Below are 17,805 nucleotides of genomic sequence, written 5' to 3'. Positions count from 1 at the left end.
TGAGGATCTGGCGTTGCCATGAGCTGTGGTGTAGGTCACAGACGCGGCTCAGATCTGGCGTAGGCTGGCAGCAACAGCTCTGATTAGACCCCTCGCTTGGGAACCTCCATATGCTGCAGGTGCGGCCCTCAAAAAGACAAAAAACAAAAACAAAAAACCTTTGGTAAACATTCTCCACTGCATGGACCCAGCAGTGGAGGGCCTGGCAGCCTGGGTTAGGTCCAAGACCCAGAGCTTCCCTGGGGGCCACAGGCCCCTCCATGTGCCCTTCCTTTGCATTAGCATATCTGGCAGCCACAGCCCCTCTCTCTCAGGCTGAATCCTTGTTAAGGACCCCAGGATTGTCCCCAGGAGGCTCAGGGAGTAGCCGGCAGGCCCCTCTCCAGCTGCCGAAGTCCTCTGCCAGCCCCACCTCTGGGAGTCCTGGACTCAGGTCCTCTTCCAACAGCCCATTCTTGAAAGCCCGATTCACAAAGACTTTAAAAATATATTTTTTTTTAAATTCAAGAACGTGCCTTCAATGGACACTTCACTTTGTCGAAGGGCTAGAATAAAAAGAGCACACAGTAGGAATTATTCATTATTTAATGATAATAACACTCCCTTGCGTGTATAATGTTTTCCAGTTTCCAGAGCAGCTGCCTGGGGCAAAAAGAGGCCCCCGGGGGGAGCCTTGGAGCCGGGACCCCTGCTCCCACCTGGAGGTCACAAGGTCTGAGGCCGAAGCCGTTGGCTGGGGGTCTGTCTGGGAGGAAGCCCCCCCAACCCTGTATAAGCACGGGAGTCCCCAGGGTCCAGCTCACACGTCCAGGTGAGAGCCAGCTGGGGCCACGAGCCCCCTTGTGACCTGTCGCGGAAACAGCACCATGGGCCCGCGGAAACTCACCAAAGGACTGTTACCACTCACTGGGGAGTTCCTCCAGGGATGGGGCCACCAGGTTGGAATGTCATGACTTCTGACAGGCAGGGGAAAGACAGCCATGGCTACCTAATAGGCAGGAGGAGATGGCAATGGACCTTTGAGGAGCCGATCACGTTCTGTTTCTTGACCTCTGTGCCAACAATAGGAGATGCCTTATAGGTGTTTGCTATATTGCACGTTTCTGTCTTAGGCCTGCTATAGTTCATAAAGATTCTGGCATAAGTTTCTTTTTAAAAAAAAAATCTGATAGGTAGGGAGAGGGAGTTAATGGAAGTCGGCTTTGCACAGTGCAAATGCCTGGGGGTGACCGAGGTGTCCAATGCAGGAATCAGGGCTGCAGAACTGCTGGATGGAGAGCTGTGGGGGCGACTTGAGGGGCCTTTAGCCCAGCTGTGTGTGCATAAGCTGTCTGGCCTGCAGGCGCCCGGCCTCCCCTTCAACTGGCCTCCCCGCACACCCACCCCGGCAGGTGATGCCGCTGTGAGCAACTGGTGGGGAGCCTGTTGACACAGGCTGTGCCATTTTAGGACATGCTCTTCTCAGGCCTGCCTTCATCTTGCACTTCCGAGACCCCAGCTGTCGCCTTGCGCTGGACTCCCATCTCTGGGAGTTGCTCCTCTATTCAGAGGCTGGGCTGTGTTCCCTCACACCTGGGAGCAAAGTCTCTCTGGACCCCTAAGCGGTCCTTGTGCTCTCAGGCTGCCCTGCCAGGGCAGGGCTGCAGGTGAGCTGAGGGGCCGGCCAAGCCCTGGTCCTGAGTGGCGTCAGCTGGCCCAAGGCCCCAGGCTGGTTGGCATTTTCCACAGGCCCCTGCCAGCACCCAGGCAGCCTGGCAGTGGCGGTGGGCACTGGCTTTCCCTCTGGCACTGGCCGAGCAGGCGCCAGGCCCGTACCTCCTGCGTGGCCCCTCCTGGCCTCCCCGCCTGCCATTTCCTGCAGGGTGAGCCGTGTGTGTGTGTGTGTGTGTGTGTGTGTGTGAGAGAGAGAGAGAGAGAAAGAGAGAAACTGTGAGTCTGGGTCTGTACAGGGGGTCCTCAGCTCTGCCAGGGCTGATGTAGACACGTTGGGCCCAGACTGGTGTGGGGCAGAGGGCAATGTGTCTGGGCATCTGGGGTCTGATGCTGCCTGGAGCGTGTGGATGAGTGGAGAGTGAGGGCTGTGGGCTCAGGTCCGAGGACCACTTGGCTTCAAATCCAGCCCCGTTGCTTAGTTGTCCAATCTAGGCCAAGTCCCTTCTCTCTGCCTCAGTTGCCCCATCTGTAAATGGGGTGAGAAGCAGTTCCCCCATTTTAGAGGAGAGCGAACATGCTCAGGGAAGTGGGACTCCTTCCTGCTCCCCAGCCGGAGAGCTGGTATTTGAACCCAGTCTGAATCCAGAGCCCAGGCCACTCAGCTGCCTCCATGAGGAGGCAAAGGAGCCAGTGCCTGTCACCTTGGGGTGGAGCAGGTGGCCTGGCTGGACCATCCCTGCTGACCCTGGGCTCTCATGAGTGGCAGCGGTCAGGCGCCACCTCTGAGCCCCGCCCAGCAGCCAGGAAAAGTCCAGCCTCCAGCCATGGGCAGGAGGTGGGCTCGTGGGGTGCTGTCCCAGAGCCCCGGGCTGAGGGGACCCAGCACCAACAGAGGGGCTTTGTGCAAAGGTGGGTGTGGGGGGAGGCAGGTGCCAGGGGCGTCATCGTATCGCGTGTGGGTGTGGGCTCTGGGTGCAGGCCCTTGTGTGTGGGGGGAGAGCAGAAGGGTGCAGTGTGTGGGTGGGAGGGGAGCAGGGCAGTGGGTGAGTGCAGGGGACACGCCGAGTGAGGGGGACCCAGTAAAACCCCTGCAGCCCACTGGTGGCCCACTAGGCCCTTCTAGGTGTGGGGGCTCAGAGGCCTCTCCTGGAAAGCCCCCCTCCCTGCTGTTGCGCTCTCCCCACTCTCGCCCCTCTGCACCCCGCCATGCTGCCTGTGCAGCAGGCCCAACTCCTCAGCCAGAGGTACTGGGAGGGGCTGGCCGGGTATGGGGCCTTCTGGACTAGGTTCCAGGCGTCCTGAGTCACTGCTGTCCCCAGCCAGCCCAGTGTGGTCCACAGACTCACAGGAGGAGCTGAGGGCTGGGGCCCGGACCCGCCCCCATCCCGGGGTTTCCCAGGCCTACCTCTCCTGGCCCCCAGTACTCGGCCTCTCACCAAGCCCCCTGCGCCGGGCCCAGTCCCGAGCTCATCTGCCCACGCTGAGGAGTGGAGAGGCCACCAAGCCCCGGGCACCCTCTTGCAATCTTTCCCCCTCTACACCCTGACCAGTGCCCCCCCAATTCTGTCCCCTAAGGGTAGAGTCAGTGCAGCTGGGGCAGAGCAGGAGATGGAGATGCAGCTGGGAGGCCCTTGGGCAGCAGGAGGGCCCCGGCTGAGCCTTCAGGAAACGGCGTGGACTCTCGGACAGGCTGAGCAGCGGTGACCCATCCCTGTGTGTCACCATCCCTCACGGAGGGAGGCTCAGGCCTGCACCTGCGAGCCCTGCAAAGGGCCTATGGTGTGGTCCCTGTGCTCTCTGGGGTCAGCGTCATTGTCACCTGTCTCATGTCTCCTCTGGGGGCCCCACCCCCGTGGGACACAGTGATACTGTCCGCTACACTGTTCCCTTGCCACTTGCCTCTGTAACATTCTGCCTCCTTCCAGTAACACAGTAACTCATAGTCGCCCCTGCCAGCTACGCCCACATTTCTGGGCCTGGCTCCCCCTACCCAGCTGTGTTTAGGCTAGGCCTGGGGTGCCCCCTGCCCCTCACCAGCTGCCGGGGGGAGCAGCTGAGCCCTCCAGGCCTGGCGCCAGGGCCTCGGTCCCTGACAGGGGTGGAGGAGCCTTGGGGGGCTAGGTGGGGGCCTGTCCCAGCTGTCAGCACCCATGATGGATGAGGGGTGGGACAGGGAAGAGGCCAGGGGCTGGACTCCTCCCGAGGAGGGAGGTAGGGGCTGGCCCCCTGGGGTCTGCAGCCGAGCCTCTGCGACTCACAGCAGGGGGCAGGGGGCTGGATGAGGGCCCCCACCCACCAGGAGTGTTTAAAAGCCCAAAGGGTGCATACCCTCCCACCCTGCCAGCATCATGGGCACCAGGTCCTTCCCCGTGGCCCTTTTTCTGCTCTGCCTGACTTCTGAAAGCCTGCAAGGGGGTGAGAGCCGGCGGCAGGGCTGCTGGCGGGTCTGGGCAGCTGAGGTTGGGCCAGGTGCTGGGGCTCCGGAGACAGGGAGGGGAGGGTCTGTGAGGTCTGGGCCGGGCAGGGTTTGGGGGAGGCTGGGGTTTAGATGCCTGGGTCCGGCCTCTGCCCTGAGTCAGCACCCCCTACCATCCCTAGGGCTGCCTCCACCATCTGCCGGCCTAGGGAAGGGTGAGTAGAATCTCCCGGCTCAGTAGTCAAGGAGGGCCTGGTCTCTCCTTCACAGGGGTCTGGGAGACCTCTGGGGGTGGGCCCCCCCATGTTCCCTGCTCTGCGATCCACATGAGGGGCCCAGGAGAACGCAGGTCTTCCTGGCAGGCCCGCTTGTTCACGGTCAGCTCAAGTGTGAGGCGTGCAGACACCCTGCGCCCTGGAACAGAGCTGGGGCAGAATCACAACTCTGGATGTAGGAAGGGGCCTGGAGCCTGGCCTCGAATGGGGGGCAGGTTGTGACAGGAAAGGCGAAGGACATCACTGGCAGTGAGATGGGCAAGACCTGGGGTGGGACAGCAACGCGAGGAGGCCCGCTGGGACTGGGTGTCCCAGAGGGTCTTCCCTGGGGGAAGCGGAGACCTGACACCTAAGCTGCCCCAGCACTTTCCAGGAAGGGAGAGCTTCAAAGACCCTGCAAAGCGGAAGTAAGAATGGAGGCGAGGGGTGCATCCGCCCCCGGAATGGGGTGCAGGGGGAGCCACCCCCAGGGGAACAGCCCAGACACCACCCTCCACACCAGGGTTGCTTCGGCTTCTGCAGCCCCTGCCACCAGCCTGCTCGCCCGGCCCTGCCCTGCCCAAGAAAAGCTGAGGCCCAGGGAGGGGAGCATCCAGACTGGTGCTGCCGCTGGATAAGTGCCCCCCCTTCCTGACCCCACAGGTTTAGGAGGCTCCATTGGCTACCGATCAGGTAAAGTGGGCTGAGGGGTGCGCAGGCGGGGCAGCTGTGTCCTCAGAATGGGAGCCGGGCACCCCAGCTCCTGGCCCCTCCTGCCCCCCATGTTCAACTTTGTTCAACTTCCCATTTCCCCCACAGGCTACGGCCCCCCCAGTGGTCTAGGAGCAGGTAAGGGGCCCTTCCTGCAGGCCTCGTCCCTTCCCTTCTGCACACCCCTGTCCCCAGGAGCCCAGCCCACCCATGTGTCCCGCCTGGGGATACAGCCCTTTGCCATCCCTGCTTATTCCCCACCCTGCCCACCAAGCTCAGCTCACTTCCAGCAGAGCACCTGGGGGCAGAAGGGGGGAAGGCGGGGGCGGGGGTGCCCAGGACCCAAGTGGAGTTCGCAGAGGGCCCCTCGGCTCAGAAGGGCTGTGGGGTGGAGGTGTCCTGTGTCTCTCACCTGATCACTGGGTCCCCCCAGGCTTCCAGGAGGAGGTTAAACCTCAGCAGGTGGACCCTAGCTCTCTGTCTCCCCATCTTTTCTCATGCACCCTCACCTCAGGGTTCAGGAATGGGTGCTGGCTGGGCTCCCAGCCCGGTGAGGGGGGGGTCTGGGCATTGCTCCTCCCCCTCCCCCCCAGGCCTCCAAAGTAGGGGCAGGGTTGGTGAATGAATCTGGGGACGGAGACAGAGAGGGAGCCTTCACGTTTGCCATTTCTGGTGGAGTCCTGCACCCCCACCCCAAACCTACTCTCCCCCCAGGCCCTCCAGCCCAAAATGGCTACAGCACAGGTAGAGGTGGGGCCGGGATTCTGGGGGCCCCTGGAAGGGGTCTCCTGAGACCTGCACCTGACCCCCTTCTCCTTCGCAGGCCTTGGAGGGAGTGTGAAGCCCCAGAGGCCAGGTGAGCTCTCCCCACCTGCCTCCCCAGCTCTGTGCCCCTCCCCTCCCCCATCTCTCCATCACCCCGCCCTGAGCCTCTGCCCTGTCTCCCCAGGGTTTAGGCCTGGCATTGGGCTGGGAGTCAGGGCCTTTCCAGGAGCTGCAGCCCAGCCAGGTGAGGCGGGAGGAAAGGGAAGGCTGTGCCCATGGGGGAGGGTCTTCTCCCAGGCTCCCCCAGGGCAGACCTGGTCACTCGTTGGGTAAGGGCTCCTGTTGTCTGGTTTGGGGAGCAGAGAACAAGGGTGCCCCTGCCTCACCCCCAGCCCAGCTAGGAGCCCCAGTACCTCCCACCCAAGCCTTTAGCTCAGCGCAGCTCTGGTGCCCCAGGAAGAGGCATGGCCCCTGTCTCGTGCATGGCTCTCCCCAGGTTTGGGAGGGGGGCTGAAACCCCAGGGGCCAAGTGAGACCGGCTTTGCGACCACCCCTCTGTCCACCGGCCATCTACCTGTCCTTGGAGCCCCACCCCACCCCCAGCTTCCTCCTGGCTCTCTCTCCCCAGGATACGGAAATGGGCTGGGAGCTGCCACCTTCCCGCAGCTGGGAGCCCAGCCGGGAGCCCAGCCAGGTGAGGGCATTGGCTCCTCCCTGTGGTCCAGGAAGGGGAGGGAGTGAGCGGGCTGGAACCCGGAACCCGTGGCAATGGTGGTGGGGAAGGTGTGTTCTGGGGGGAGGGCAGGGTCTCAGGCTCTCAGTGTCAACCCAGGCCTGGGAGGGGGCATGAACCCTCCAAAGCCAGGTGAGCCCGGCACTGGCTGCATCTTGGCACTGTCCCCTCCCATTTCTATCCCAGCCCCACCTGTGTCCCCAGGGTTTGGGAGCAGAAATGGTTTCGGTGTTGCCTTTCCTGGGGCAGGAGCACTGCCAGGTGAGGGGGGCAGGGGCAGGGGCTGCAGGGAGGGGCGGGCAGCGAGGACTCAGGGTCACATTCTTAGAGGAGAGGCTGGTGGGGTCACTGACCTACCTCTAGGGCTGGGAGGGGCGTGGAACCCTGGAAGCCACGTGCAGGGAGTGAGGCCCTCTCTCCATGTCCCCAGCCCTGCCACTGTGCTGCCTTCTCAGGGACCACTCCCTTCATTCAGCTGCGCTGCCTTGCCTCTGGCTTGAGCTGTGGTCTCTGGTCTCGGGGAGGGTCTTGCACATTCCAGGCCTTTCCCAGGGCGTGCTCCCTGAGAACTGCTGGGGGGAACCAAAGGTTGTGGGGTGAGGACACCACAGGGGGTGTGAGCTCAGCCAGCACAGCCCAGACCCCACGCTGGCCCGGCCACTGGCCACACTGCTCAGAATGGCCTGGGGCCAAGGAGGGGTGGGGCAGTGAGCGCTGGGGCTGCGAGCTTGGGTCTGGGGCTCAAAGGAGCTCCAGGCGCCTTCACCTGGTCCCTGTCTCTTGCTCAGGAATTGCCGGGAGTGTGAAACCTCCAAAGCCGGGTGAGCCCTTTCTCGTCCCAGGTCCCTGTCCTCCTCCTCCATCGCCCCCCCTCCCCTGTCCCCTGACTGCCCCCTGCTCTGTGCCCAGGATTCAGCAACAGGAATGGGATGGGAGCTGGGGCCCTCCCAGGAGCTGGAGCCCAGCAAGGTGAGGGCCGCCAGGCCAGGCTGGCTTCCAGGAAGGAGGGAGTGGGAAGAGGGCAGGAAATCGGTCTCTTGGGGAAGGATGGGGGCTGGGAGGGGTCTGCCTGCCTGTGGCTTGGTTCTCAGCCTCTCCCAGGCTTGGGAGGGGCCATGACACCTGAAACCCTGTCTGTCTGTCCCATCTGTCTTGACTGTCCCTGCCCATCCCTGTCGTTGTCGCTACCCCAAGTCCACTGCTCACAGACGGCCTTTCCTCCCCAGGACCCAGCATTGGCGATGGCCTGGGGGCCCAGCCAGGTGAGGGTGGCTGCACGCGCGCAGGCTGGGGGGAGGGGTGGTCCAGCCAGCCACGCTCTGGGGGGGCCTCTGAGGGCCTCTTTCATTCCATCCACTTTCCCCGGTGCCTACCCCAAGCCAGAACTTGGCTGGGCACTGCAGAGCCTGTGCTGGTCATCCCCAACCAGGCCCAGTCCACCAGCCAGGAACCACGGGTGCCACTGCAGGCTGTGGGCAGGACTGGCAGGGGTCCACCAGAGGTGGAAGGCCAGAGGGCATAGCCTGAGGCTCAAGGCCTGGGGAGGGCTTTAACCTGGTAGTGGGACACACTTTGGGATTTTAAGCAGAGAGCGACAGGCCTTGTTGGCAGGAGAGAAACCCTTGGCTCCCAGAGCAGGTGGGGGTTGGAGAACCTGGGGAGAAGCTGGATGGCACTCCCAGGACTGGCAGCCAGGGTGGGGGCAGGAGAAGCGCAGCTGTTAAGACCCCAGGGAGTCTTCTGGGTGGGCCCAAAGGACCGAAGCCAGAGGAAGGCTGGATCTGAGGGTGCAGTCTCTCAGCTGCCTGGGTCTCCCCAGCCCTTCCCCCGTCACAGGCCCCCACAGGGACCACCGCCCCTTTGGCGAGTCGGGCCAGGCTGCATGGAGGGATGCGAGAGGGCCAGGAGAGGCCGGGGCACATCCCGTTTCAGTGCCATCCCCCTTCCCTGTTACCCTCCAAACAGATGTCACAGCTCAGAATAGCCTTGGACCAGGTAGAGGGCGTGGGGCCAAGTTTGCGGGGGAGGCCCAGAGATGGGGGCTCCTGGGTCCCTCACCTGCTGTCTCTCTGCAGGCTTTGGAGCCGGAGGAAGACTCCAGGCGCCAGGTGCGCACGCTCTGCTCTGTCTGTCTGTCCATCCGTCATCCCTGTGTCTGTGCCCTTCTCGGGTCCCAGCTCTCTCCTCAGGCCTCTCACTCTGTCTCCCCAGGGTTCGGGACCGAGAACGGAGCCCAGCCAGGTGAGGCCCGGCTCTGGGGCGGCGCACGGAGGGGTGCTGATGCGGGGCCGAACCCAGCTCTGAGGGTCCAGGTGCCCTGGCTGGACCGTCCCCTTCTCTTCCGCAGGCCTTGGAGGACCCAAAGCTGGGAAGCCAGGTGAGACCCGCTCTCCCACCTGATCGCACAACAAACAGTCATTCAACAAACATGCCCAGGCCAGCCAGGTGCTGGAGGCAGGCCCTTCCAGAGCCTGGCCAGCAGGGGGAGGCAGATAGGAGAGGAGTGTGAACGCAACAGGGCACATTTTGGGGAGGAGACAGGGGCGAGGGACCACTGGGCATGGCCCACTGAAAAATCCTGAGCCAGGGCATCGAGAGGCCCAGAAAGAGTGCAGCTCTGGGAACGACAGCCCGGGCCAAGGTGGCAGGAGCCCATGAGGAGGCTGCCTTCCCGGTGAGCTAGCATGGGGAGTGGTGGCGACAAGACCCAGGCGCTGGGTGTGGCATTCAGGCCTCAGGGAGGCTGGGCCCCAGGAGGAGGTCTAGGCCCTAGGCCCCGGCTCGGTGTGGTGTGGGGTGTGGTGGGCGTGGAGCTAAAGGGCCACACTTTGGGGCCTCAGAGAGGCCCCAGCCAGAGCCCCCTCTCCTTCCCTCAGGTTCTGCAACTGAAAATGGCTACGGACCAGGTAGGGGCAGGCCTGCCCGGAGATTCTGGGGGGGCCCAGAGACAGGGCCTGGGGCCCTCACCTGCTTGCTGTCTCTCCAGACTTTGGAGCAGACGTGAAACCCCAGACACCAGGTGAGCCTGTCCCCGCCCCTGCTGGCCTTTCTCCACCGCCCTGATGCTAAGCCTCCCCCCCAACTCACACATCCTGCCCCCCAGGATTTGGGAATGGCAACGGGCAGGGAGCCCAGCCAGGTGAGATGTGGGCTCTGGGCAGGGGCTCACCCCCCACCCCTGGGCGTCCTCTCCCTTCGCCCTCCAGGCCTTTGAGGTGCAGGCCTGGCGAGGGATTAAGGGGGCTGCAAGAGCTCAAGGACCCCTGGGTTGGACCCGCTCTGTAGGCCCCGAGGCTAGCCCCTCCCCCACCTTAACGCCAGCTCACCCCTCCCTCCCCCACAGGCCCCCCAGCTCAGAACAGCTATGGAGCAGGTACCCAGGGCTCGGGAGACACTGGAGTCAGGATGCTGGGGTTCTGGGGAGGCTCCGAGATGGGGGTTCTGGGTCCCCCACCTGTGGCTCATTCTGTCCAGGCTCTGGAGGAGGTGTCGAAACCCCGGGTGTGCATCTCACTCCTGCCCAAGTCTCTGTCCCCCCCAGTCTGCAGTCCCTTCCTCTGTCACCTCCATCTCCATCTCTCCCCCAGGATTTGGGAACGGGCTGGGAGCCCAGTCAGGTGAGAAGGGTGAGGTCTGGAGGGCCCTCTGCTTCCCCGGACCTAGAAAGGGCCAGAAACCCCAACGGCCAGATGAGAAGAGGCCTGTCTGTGTCCTCGCCCCCAACACCTGACTCTGAGAGGCACCGCCTGCTTCATGAGAGAGGAGTGTCTGGGGGGCCCGAGGGGCCCTAGGGAGAGGCATAGAGGGGAACAACCGACCCGGTGGTGGCCTCCTCCCGCCCCACAGCCAGCCTTCTCCCCGCTTCTCCCCTCAGGCTCTGCAGCTGAAAATGGCTACGGACCAGGTAGGGGCAGGCCTGCCTGGAGATTCTGGGGGTGCCCAGAGATGGGGCCCAGGCCCTCACTGCTCTCTGTCCTTCACCAGGCTTTGCAGCAGGCCTGAAACCCCAGAAGCCAGGTGAGCCCTGCCCTAGCTGCCTCCCCCAAACCCTGAGCTGCCCCTCCCCCCTTCATGCCCCACCTCCATCTGTCCCCCCAGGATTCGGGACCAGCAACGGACTGGGAGCCCAGCCAGGTGAGGCGTGGGCTCTGGGCAGCGGTCCGCCCCTGGGCGTCCTCTACCTTCGCCCTCCAGGCCTTCGAGGGGCAGGCAGGGTGAAGGATTAAGAGGGGCTGGGGGCGGCTCCAGGAGCCGTGGGTTCTGACTTGGCTGTGTGGGGGGACTGCAAATCCTTCCCCCACCTAAGCCAGGGCCCCCCTCCCTCCTCACAGGCCCCCCAGCTCAGAGGGGCTCGGAAGCTGGTACCCAGGGGAGCTGGTACGCAGGGCGGGAGAGCTAGAGGCTGGGAGGGGAGAGGGGAGGGGGCGACCCGCCGGGAGCCTCTCTCTCCCACCCCCGCAGGCCCTGAGGTTCCCACTGGCTCCGGACCAGGGGGGGGCCGTGTGGGGGGCGGGCGGAGGCCGGAGGAGACGCCCAGGGGTGGGGCATGGGTCCCTCACCCGCTCTCACCGCCTCTCCAGGCTTTGGTGAGGCCGCGAAGCCTCAGAGGCCAGGTAAACCCCTTCTCCCCACCCGGCCCGTGGGAGTTGTAAGAAAGGCACGTTTCACCCGCCTCAGCGTCCCGGCACAGCGCTCCGGAAAGCCTTGGAATTTCCAAAGCGTGTCTTTTGTTATGTTGATGAGGCGGCTCCTGGGGAACCCGCTGGCCGGCGGGGGCCGGTTGCCGGGGGAAACGGCCACGTGATCAGAGGGCTGGGGCTTCCAGGGAGCGGAGAGGGGCTGGAGGTCCCGCGCCCGAGGCCGAGGGTTTAGTCAATTTTGCCCGCGTAGTGAAGCCAACCAGTGGGGTTTGGGGAGCCGCCGGGCTGGTGCGGGACGGTGGCGCCGTCGGTGCGGGAAGCTCCCTGTGCCTTCCCACGTGCGCTGCCCCTTGCATCTCTGCCCTCCGGCTGCTCCCCAGGTCCCCCCTTTTATAATTAACCTATAATCTAGTAAGTAAAATGCCTCCCGATTTCCATGAGCCGCTCTAGCAAATTAACGGACCCCAAAGAGGGGGTTGTGGGAATCTCTGATATGTAGCCCGTTGGGCGGAAGCACAGGTGACAACGTAGACTGGAAATTGGTGCCTGAAGTGGGGGCGGGGGAGGGGAGCAGCCTTGTGGGGCTAAGCCCCTAACCTGCGGGATCGGATGCTGTCTCCAGGCAGAGAGTCAGGCTTGAGTTAAATGAGACACCCAGACGGGTCTGCCAATAGGGGTGGCAGAAGGAAACCACCCCCTACATCGCAATGAGAGCTTCCTGGTGGCCTAGTGGTTAAAGATCTGGCATTGTTGCTGCTGTGGCTCAGGTCGCTGCTGTGGTGTAGGTTTCAGTCCCTGGCCCGGGAATTTTTATTTATTTATTTAATTTAAAATTTGTTTGTTTGTTTGTTTTAAGGCCCCACCCACGGCATACAGAAGTTCCCAGGCTAGGGGTCGAGTCAGAGCTGTAGCCCCCAGCCTAGGCCACAGCCACAGCAACTCGGGAACCGAGCTGCATCTGAGACCTACGCCACAGTTCACGGCAATACTGGATCCTTAACCCACTGAGCAAGGCCAGGGATCAAACCCACATCTTCATGGATACTAGTCGTGTTCGTTAAACACAGAGCCACGACGGGAGCTCTGCGGCCCCAGAATTTTTATATGTACGGGTGCAGCCCAAAAAACCCCAAAGAGTTGGAGCCCCCACTTCTCTCTACCCTTAGAAACTCCCCCAACCTGTTCCTCCTCCTAACCCCCACCCACTGGCTCCCCAGTTTAAGGAATGGGCTGGGAACCGGAACCGGAATCTGGTAAGGGAGGCGGGGTCAGGCCCTGGAGTACCGGGAGGCCTGGCGGGGGAGAGGGCCCGGGGCTCAATTGTCCTGGGAAGAGAAGCGGCAGGGTGGGGTCCACTGGTCAGCCTCTGTCACCCCTCAGGCCTGGCAGGGATCTTGAGCCCTCAGAAGTCAGGGGAGTCCATCCCTGCCCCTCTCTGCCCACCCCCAAGCCTCCCTCACACCCCAGTCCCTGCCCTCATGCCTGCATACCCTTCCTCCCAGGCAGGGAGTGGGCTGCAGGGGGCAGCAGGTGGATTGAGGAGGGAGAGCGGACTCAGTCCAGGGAAGGGGCTGCTCGGGTCTGAAGCGGTCTCTCTGCCTCCCCTGCAGGTCTGGGAGGGGGTTTGAAGCCGCAGAAGCCAGGTGAGCCAGGCGCACAGCCCTGCTTTGCCCTCCAGGATAAGGCAGTGGACATGGGCGGCGGGGGTGGGTGGGGCGGCCCGGCGAGGGGCGGGAGGACAGAGGGAAAGGTGAGGGGTGTTGCTGGAAGGTTGGGGGACCAGGTGGGCCACAGCAGGTGGCAGGGTCACCTCGTCCCGGAGCAGACTGTGGCCTGTGGGAGCTGGGCTTTCTGGGGCCCTGCCAGCATCCTTCCTTGGAAGCTGTATCTGCCCTAGAAGCTTCCATGGCTGGTGCCAGGGCTTGGCCAGGTGGAGGCCGGGAGGGCAGCCTGGGGTGGGCACTGGCCTGGGCTCACTGCCCCCTGCCTTCCTCCCCATATAGGTCCCTGCAGTGGTAGGGTCCCTCCACTGCTTCTTGCCAGGCCTCCCACTCCGGGGGTCCCTTCTGAGAAAGAGGGTGGCTGGGGCCTGAAATCCCAGCCCCCTCCCCCAGTGCAGGACGGCAATTTCCCAGGTCAGTGCGCACTGGGGGGCCTGAGGGGCCCAGGAGGGGCTGGGCCGGGCCGGGCTTCTCAGAAGTCCCCATGCCTGCTCTCCAGCTGAAGTGGAGGCTTGTCACACAGCAAGTCAGCCGAGGAATAGCCTGAACTCTGGCCCTGAGACCCCATGTGGCCCCCCAGTATGACAACTCCCTCAGCCCCTTCCCCGGTGGCCGTCTGCAGTGCTCCCAGCCCCCACCCTGGACTCACTCCTGTCCTGGCTTTCCTTCTAGTACCTTCTCCAGCCATCCAGTGGGGACCGAAGCCTCCGAAAGCAGGTATGAGTTAGTCTGCCTGACCCCCCACCACATCAGGGTCACTCCTCCATCTCCCTTGTCCCCCAGGCTGTCTCAGGTGTTCAGGCACCTTAAGACCAGGAAGTCCCTCTCGGAGTCTACCCTTGTTCTCTCTTGCTTCTTTCTTGCCTCCTTTATTCTGGTTCCATTCCCTGCAGACAGGGAGAGTTCCTTCCTCCTTAGAGAACCTAAGGTCCAGACTGGGCCTGCAAGGAGCTGGGGAGAGTCTGGGTCCTCCCCAGGGATCTGCATTTTCCTCACAGGGTACCAGCCTGCGCTCGGCTACAGACCAGGAGTGGAACTGGGTGAGGAGGCCCTCTGCCTGCGTCCTCCCTTTCCCCTCCTCCCCTCCCCTCTTCCTCCCCTCCCCTCCCTGTCCTCCCCCAGCCCAGGAAGCACAGAGGCAAACCGAGCTCTCCGACCCCTGTGTCTTCTCCCCCAGGCTTCAGCGGTGGCTTTAAGCCCCAGAAAGTCGGTGAGCCCCCCGGACCCCCACCTTGGGCACGAGCTGCAGCTCCCTCAGGACGAGCCCTCTGTGTGTGTCTGTCTGTCCTCTGTGTGTGTGTGTGTGTGTGTGTGTGTGTGTGTGTGTCTGTCTGTCTGTCCGTATTCCCCCAGCACTTATGTACTGTGCCCTCGGCCACCGTGGTGGCCAGAGTCGGTGGGATCCTGCCCCAGGCGAGGGTAGTGACAGACTGAGGCAGGTGGAAAGGGACATGCCCAGCGGGAGTCCAGGACGGCTTCCGGAAGGTGGGGCACCGGGTGAGCTGGCCGATGGTAGGGAATGAGGGGCTCCTCTCCAGGTTGCCTCTGAGTCTGTCTGTCTGGTCCTCCCCGTTTCGTGCCCTGTCTGTGAGCAGGTTACCCTGGCCCCACCCTCAGTGCTGCCCCCACCCCGACCAGCCCCTCTCCCGCAGGTTTTGGTTACAGGAATGGTGCTCTGGGAGCTGGGCTCTTCCTGGAAGCCCGCCCACAGCCAGGTGCCTGGGGTGCTGGGTGGGCCGGGCTGGGGGCCCTGGGCTCATGGGCTGCTCTTGCCTCTGACTTTCTCTTTCCTCCTCCAGGGTTCCCTGGGGCTGATGGCTTTAGGAATGGTGAGTTGGACCCAGGGGACAGGGTGCAGGGGGCGAGGGGAAGGGATATGCAGGGGCTGGGCAGGCGTCACCTGGGTCTCTTACAGGGTTCAGGGGGGAGGAAGCACTGGTGCACCCCGAAGTGGCAGCTCCAGCCCCTGAAGGAAATGGTAAGAAACGTTTAGGGAGCAGAGTGGACCTGAGCCAGGGTGGTGGGGCCAGGCCCTGTGGGTGAGGGGCTCTGAGACCCCAGAAAGATGGGGCTTCCTGAACCTCCTGCTGCTGTCAGCAGGGGTTTCCCAAGCCAGCTCTGCTCCTTCAGGTCAGGCCAGGGCCCTGAGGGGCTCTCCCTGGCCCTCCCTGCACTCCTGGGGGGCTGCCCTGAAGGCCAGATATGGAGCTGGAAATGCACTTCCAGAGGTCCAGAGCCAGCCAGGTAATGGGGTGTGTGGGAGAGTGTTGTTGGGCGTTGGGTGGCCGTGGGAAATGGGTCCTGGGCCCTGGGTGCAGCCGAACCGCCCCCCTTCCAGCCCTGCAGAGCTGGAGAGAGTAGGATGGGTCCGGGGCATAGGCGGGAAGGACAGGGCTGGCAAACAGGCGGCAGAGCAGGGGCCCCTGAGTGAGAGCCCAAGTGCTGGACGAGCCGGGGATGCCCCGGAAGGAGGGCTGCGGGGACACAGTGCTCTCACCTGTCCTCCCACCAGGGCCCTATGGGCAGCCAAGGCCACAGGTGGGCCCTGGGCCCTTCGGTGAGTGGGGGTCTCCCAGGGCCTAGAGTAAAGCTGGGGTGGGCAGGACTCCAAAGTCCTGGGGTGCCCTGGGTGCCCTGGCTTGTCTGGGTGCCTTAGGGGGCCCTGGGGTGAAGAGAGGCAGCTGTGGCCCACTGGGAGGTGGCTGTGGAGGTGAGAGGGAACACGGGGCTCCTGTCCCCCACTCACCCTGGGCCACCTTGTCACCCCAGCTCCTGGGAGGGGTATCAGGCCCTCAGGCCCCCTGTAGGTGTCTGCTGGGCGACTGGCCTCAGAGACCAGAGGCGGGAGAGGGTTCACGGCCCTCAGGAAGTGAGGAGGGGCCGGAGCTCACCAGGGCTCTGCTCTGCCTCTTCCCAGGACGCTGCCCTCTCGGGAAGTGCTGAGCTCCGCTGAGATCCACGGCCTGTCCTGAAGGCCTGTGTTGGAGCCTGGTCAGCTAGGCAAGACTGGCCGTACCCTGGGGCTCAGTCTCTGGCCTGGGGGCTCCCGTGGCTGGAAGTGTCAATAAAGGCAGTGAGCTTCCCTGTCTGTCCCTGTGTGCTGCGTGGGGGGACCCCTTGGCGGAGCCCCCTGTTCATTCATTCAATAAACATCAGTACAGCCCTGTGCCCGGCAGGTGGGAGACATGTGAGAACAGAACGAACTCAGGCCTGCCCTTCGGGGAGGGGGTGTCATGTCACAGTCGAGTGATGGGTTCGTGTCCAAGTTGGTGGATTTGTGCACTCTTCACATTTTAGTTCCTAATTAACTTACGAAAGGTGTCCAACTAATATCTTTTTTTTTTTTTTTTTTTCAATTTTTGGCCACCCTCCAGCATATGGAGGTCCTGGGCTGGGGATCAGATCCAAGCCACAGTCGTGACCTGTGCCACAACTGTGGCAAAACACTAGGATCCTTAACCCACTGTGCCAGGCTGGGGATGGAACCTGTGACCCAATGCTCCCAAGAAGCTGCTGATCCTGATCCCAGTGGTGACACAGCAGGAACTCCTAAAATCGCGTTTTCCTTAAGCCTTTATGCTTGTTTCTGGACATCACTGTATTGATACATCTTATAATTTGGATGTAAAACTCACTTTCACATTCTTTGATTAATACTCAATTAGATTATAAATTTGACAGATCAGCTTCTCCCTAAATATTTAGCATGCTTTACAAGTGTGATTAACTCAATTCCCTTAGACATTTCAAATAATTACACACATAATCTACTTGATCTCTTAACAGGTAGGGGTGTGCGGGGGTGCAAATCCTACCAGCAACTTCTTAAGCACTTAAGGGATTCTTGGAAACGAATAAATCAGACATTTAATGTCTCAGATTACTGAATACTTTCAAACATCTTAGAAAGCCAGATAGTACCCCCAGTATCAGTAATCAGTGCTACTGGATTGCTTCGTTTTGTCATCCTATGATTACAAATTTACTCATCCAAGAGTTCCTGTCGTGGCATAGCAGAAACAAATCCGACTAGGAACCATGAGGTTGCGGGTTCAATCCCTGGCCTCTCTCAGTGGGTTAAGGATCTGGCATTGCCGTGAGCTGTGGTGTAGGTGGCAGATGGGGCTGGGATCTCGCGTTGCTGTAGCTCTGGCGTAGGCTGATGGCCACAGCTCCGGTTAGACCCCTAGCCTGGGAACCTCCATATGCCACAGGTGCGGCCCTTTAAAAAAAAAAACAAAAAAACCCCAAAACAAATTTATTCATCCAAAAATATTGAAGCAAACTATTCTCCTAGCCTGGGTCCAGAATGGAGGTTGCATAATTAGGGATTGACCTGCTATTCTGAACTTTGACCCAGGACATGGCTAGTCCAAGTCTTTGAACCTCTGTTCTGAGCCTTGCCTTCCCAGGCCCACACCTCTTGCCGTCTGATGAAGTTTTGACTTGACTGGAGAATTTGAGCAGAATAGGGTTGACAAGATTTGGCACCCTACAAGGAACTCAGCTTGTCTTTCTGTGGTCTGATTTAAGATAACTTATGTGTAGACCAAACCTTACTGCAGTACCCCCCACAAGGTTTTGGGTTGATCAACTTCTAGGAGATTGTATAAACATTATTGGAATTTCAGCCTGATTTAGCCTACCTCATTACATTTGCTCAATTTGAGAATCTTGATAGACTTGCTGTGCTGATTCTTTTAAAATATCCAATTTTTTTTTTTTTTTGTCTTTTTAGGGCCACACTTTTGGCATATGGACGTTCCCAGGCTGGGGGTCAAATCCGAGCTACAGCTGCCGGTCTACACCATAGCCACAGCAACGCCAGATCCGTGCCACATCTGTGATCTTACACTACAGTTCATGGCAAGAGGTGTGGAATAAACCACGTCTCTTACCTGGGCACAGGCGC

The 17,805-nt window shown here is 61.7% G+C and overlaps 1 protein-coding gene across 4 annotated transcripts; it reads left to right on the top strand.

Annotated features, from left to right (window-relative positions):
• Positions 1 to 497: 497 nt before the first annotated feature.
• On the top strand, positions 498 to 15,975 carry GREP1 (glycine rich extracellular protein 1). Of its 4 annotated transcripts, XM_021086718.2 has the most exons (32): positions 498 to 811; positions 4,252 to 4,284; positions 4,987 to 5,016; positions 5,143 to 5,172; positions 5,858 to 5,890; positions 5,984 to 6,043; positions 6,428 to 6,493; positions 6,719 to 6,793; positions 7,321 to 7,353; positions 7,442 to 7,501; positions 7,759 to 7,794; positions 8,608 to 8,640; positions 8,744 to 8,773; positions 8,880 to 8,909; positions 9,409 to 9,438; positions 9,519 to 9,551; positions 9,636 to 9,671; positions 9,876 to 9,905; positions 10,120 to 10,149; positions 10,407 to 10,436; positions 10,517 to 10,549; positions 10,631 to 10,666; positions 12,783 to 12,815; positions 13,176 to 13,307; positions 13,566 to 13,610; positions 13,787 to 13,933; positions 14,071 to 14,103; positions 14,546 to 14,608; positions 14,693 to 14,722; positions 14,809 to 14,871; positions 14,994 to 15,137; positions 15,811 to 15,975. In XM_021086718.2, exons 1-32 carry the CDS (start codon positions 616 to 618, stop codon positions 15,834 to 15,836), a joined length of 1,719 nt encoding a protein of 572 aa, XP_020942377.1. In that variant the 5' UTR covers positions 498 to 615; the 3' UTR covers positions 15,837 to 15,975. The 4 variants fall into 4 exon arrangements, with proteins under 4 accessions (XP_020942377.1, XP_084873943.1, XP_084873945.1 ...); XM_085017817.1 differs by lacking the exons at positions 9,636 to 9,671; positions 9,876 to 9,905; positions 10,120 to 10,149; positions 13,176 to 13,307; positions 14,071 to 14,103 and having other exon boundaries at positions 6,737 to 6,793; positions 13,892 to 13,933; positions 15,024 to 15,137; XM_085017819.1 differs by lacking the exons at positions 498 to 811; positions 4,252 to 4,284; positions 4,987 to 5,016; ... (7 more) ...; positions 7,759 to 7,794; positions 8,608 to 8,640 and having other exon boundaries at positions 8,740 to 8,773; positions 9,876 to 10,149; positions 13,892 to 13,933.
• The last annotated feature ends 1,830 nt before the right edge of the window (positions 15,976 to 17,805 follow it).

This window comes from Sus scrofa, chromosome 3, assembly GCF_054392235.1.
Source record: "Sus scrofa isolate SSC_HxYL_T2T_F1_AM1 chromosome 3, Sscrofa_HxYL_maternal_Yorkshire_Landrace_v2.0, whole genome shotgun sequence".
Lineage (NCBI taxonomy): Eukaryota > Metazoa > Chordata > Mammalia > Artiodactyla > Suidae > Sus > Sus scrofa.
This window is presented reverse-complemented; position numbering and strand designations above follow the sequence as displayed.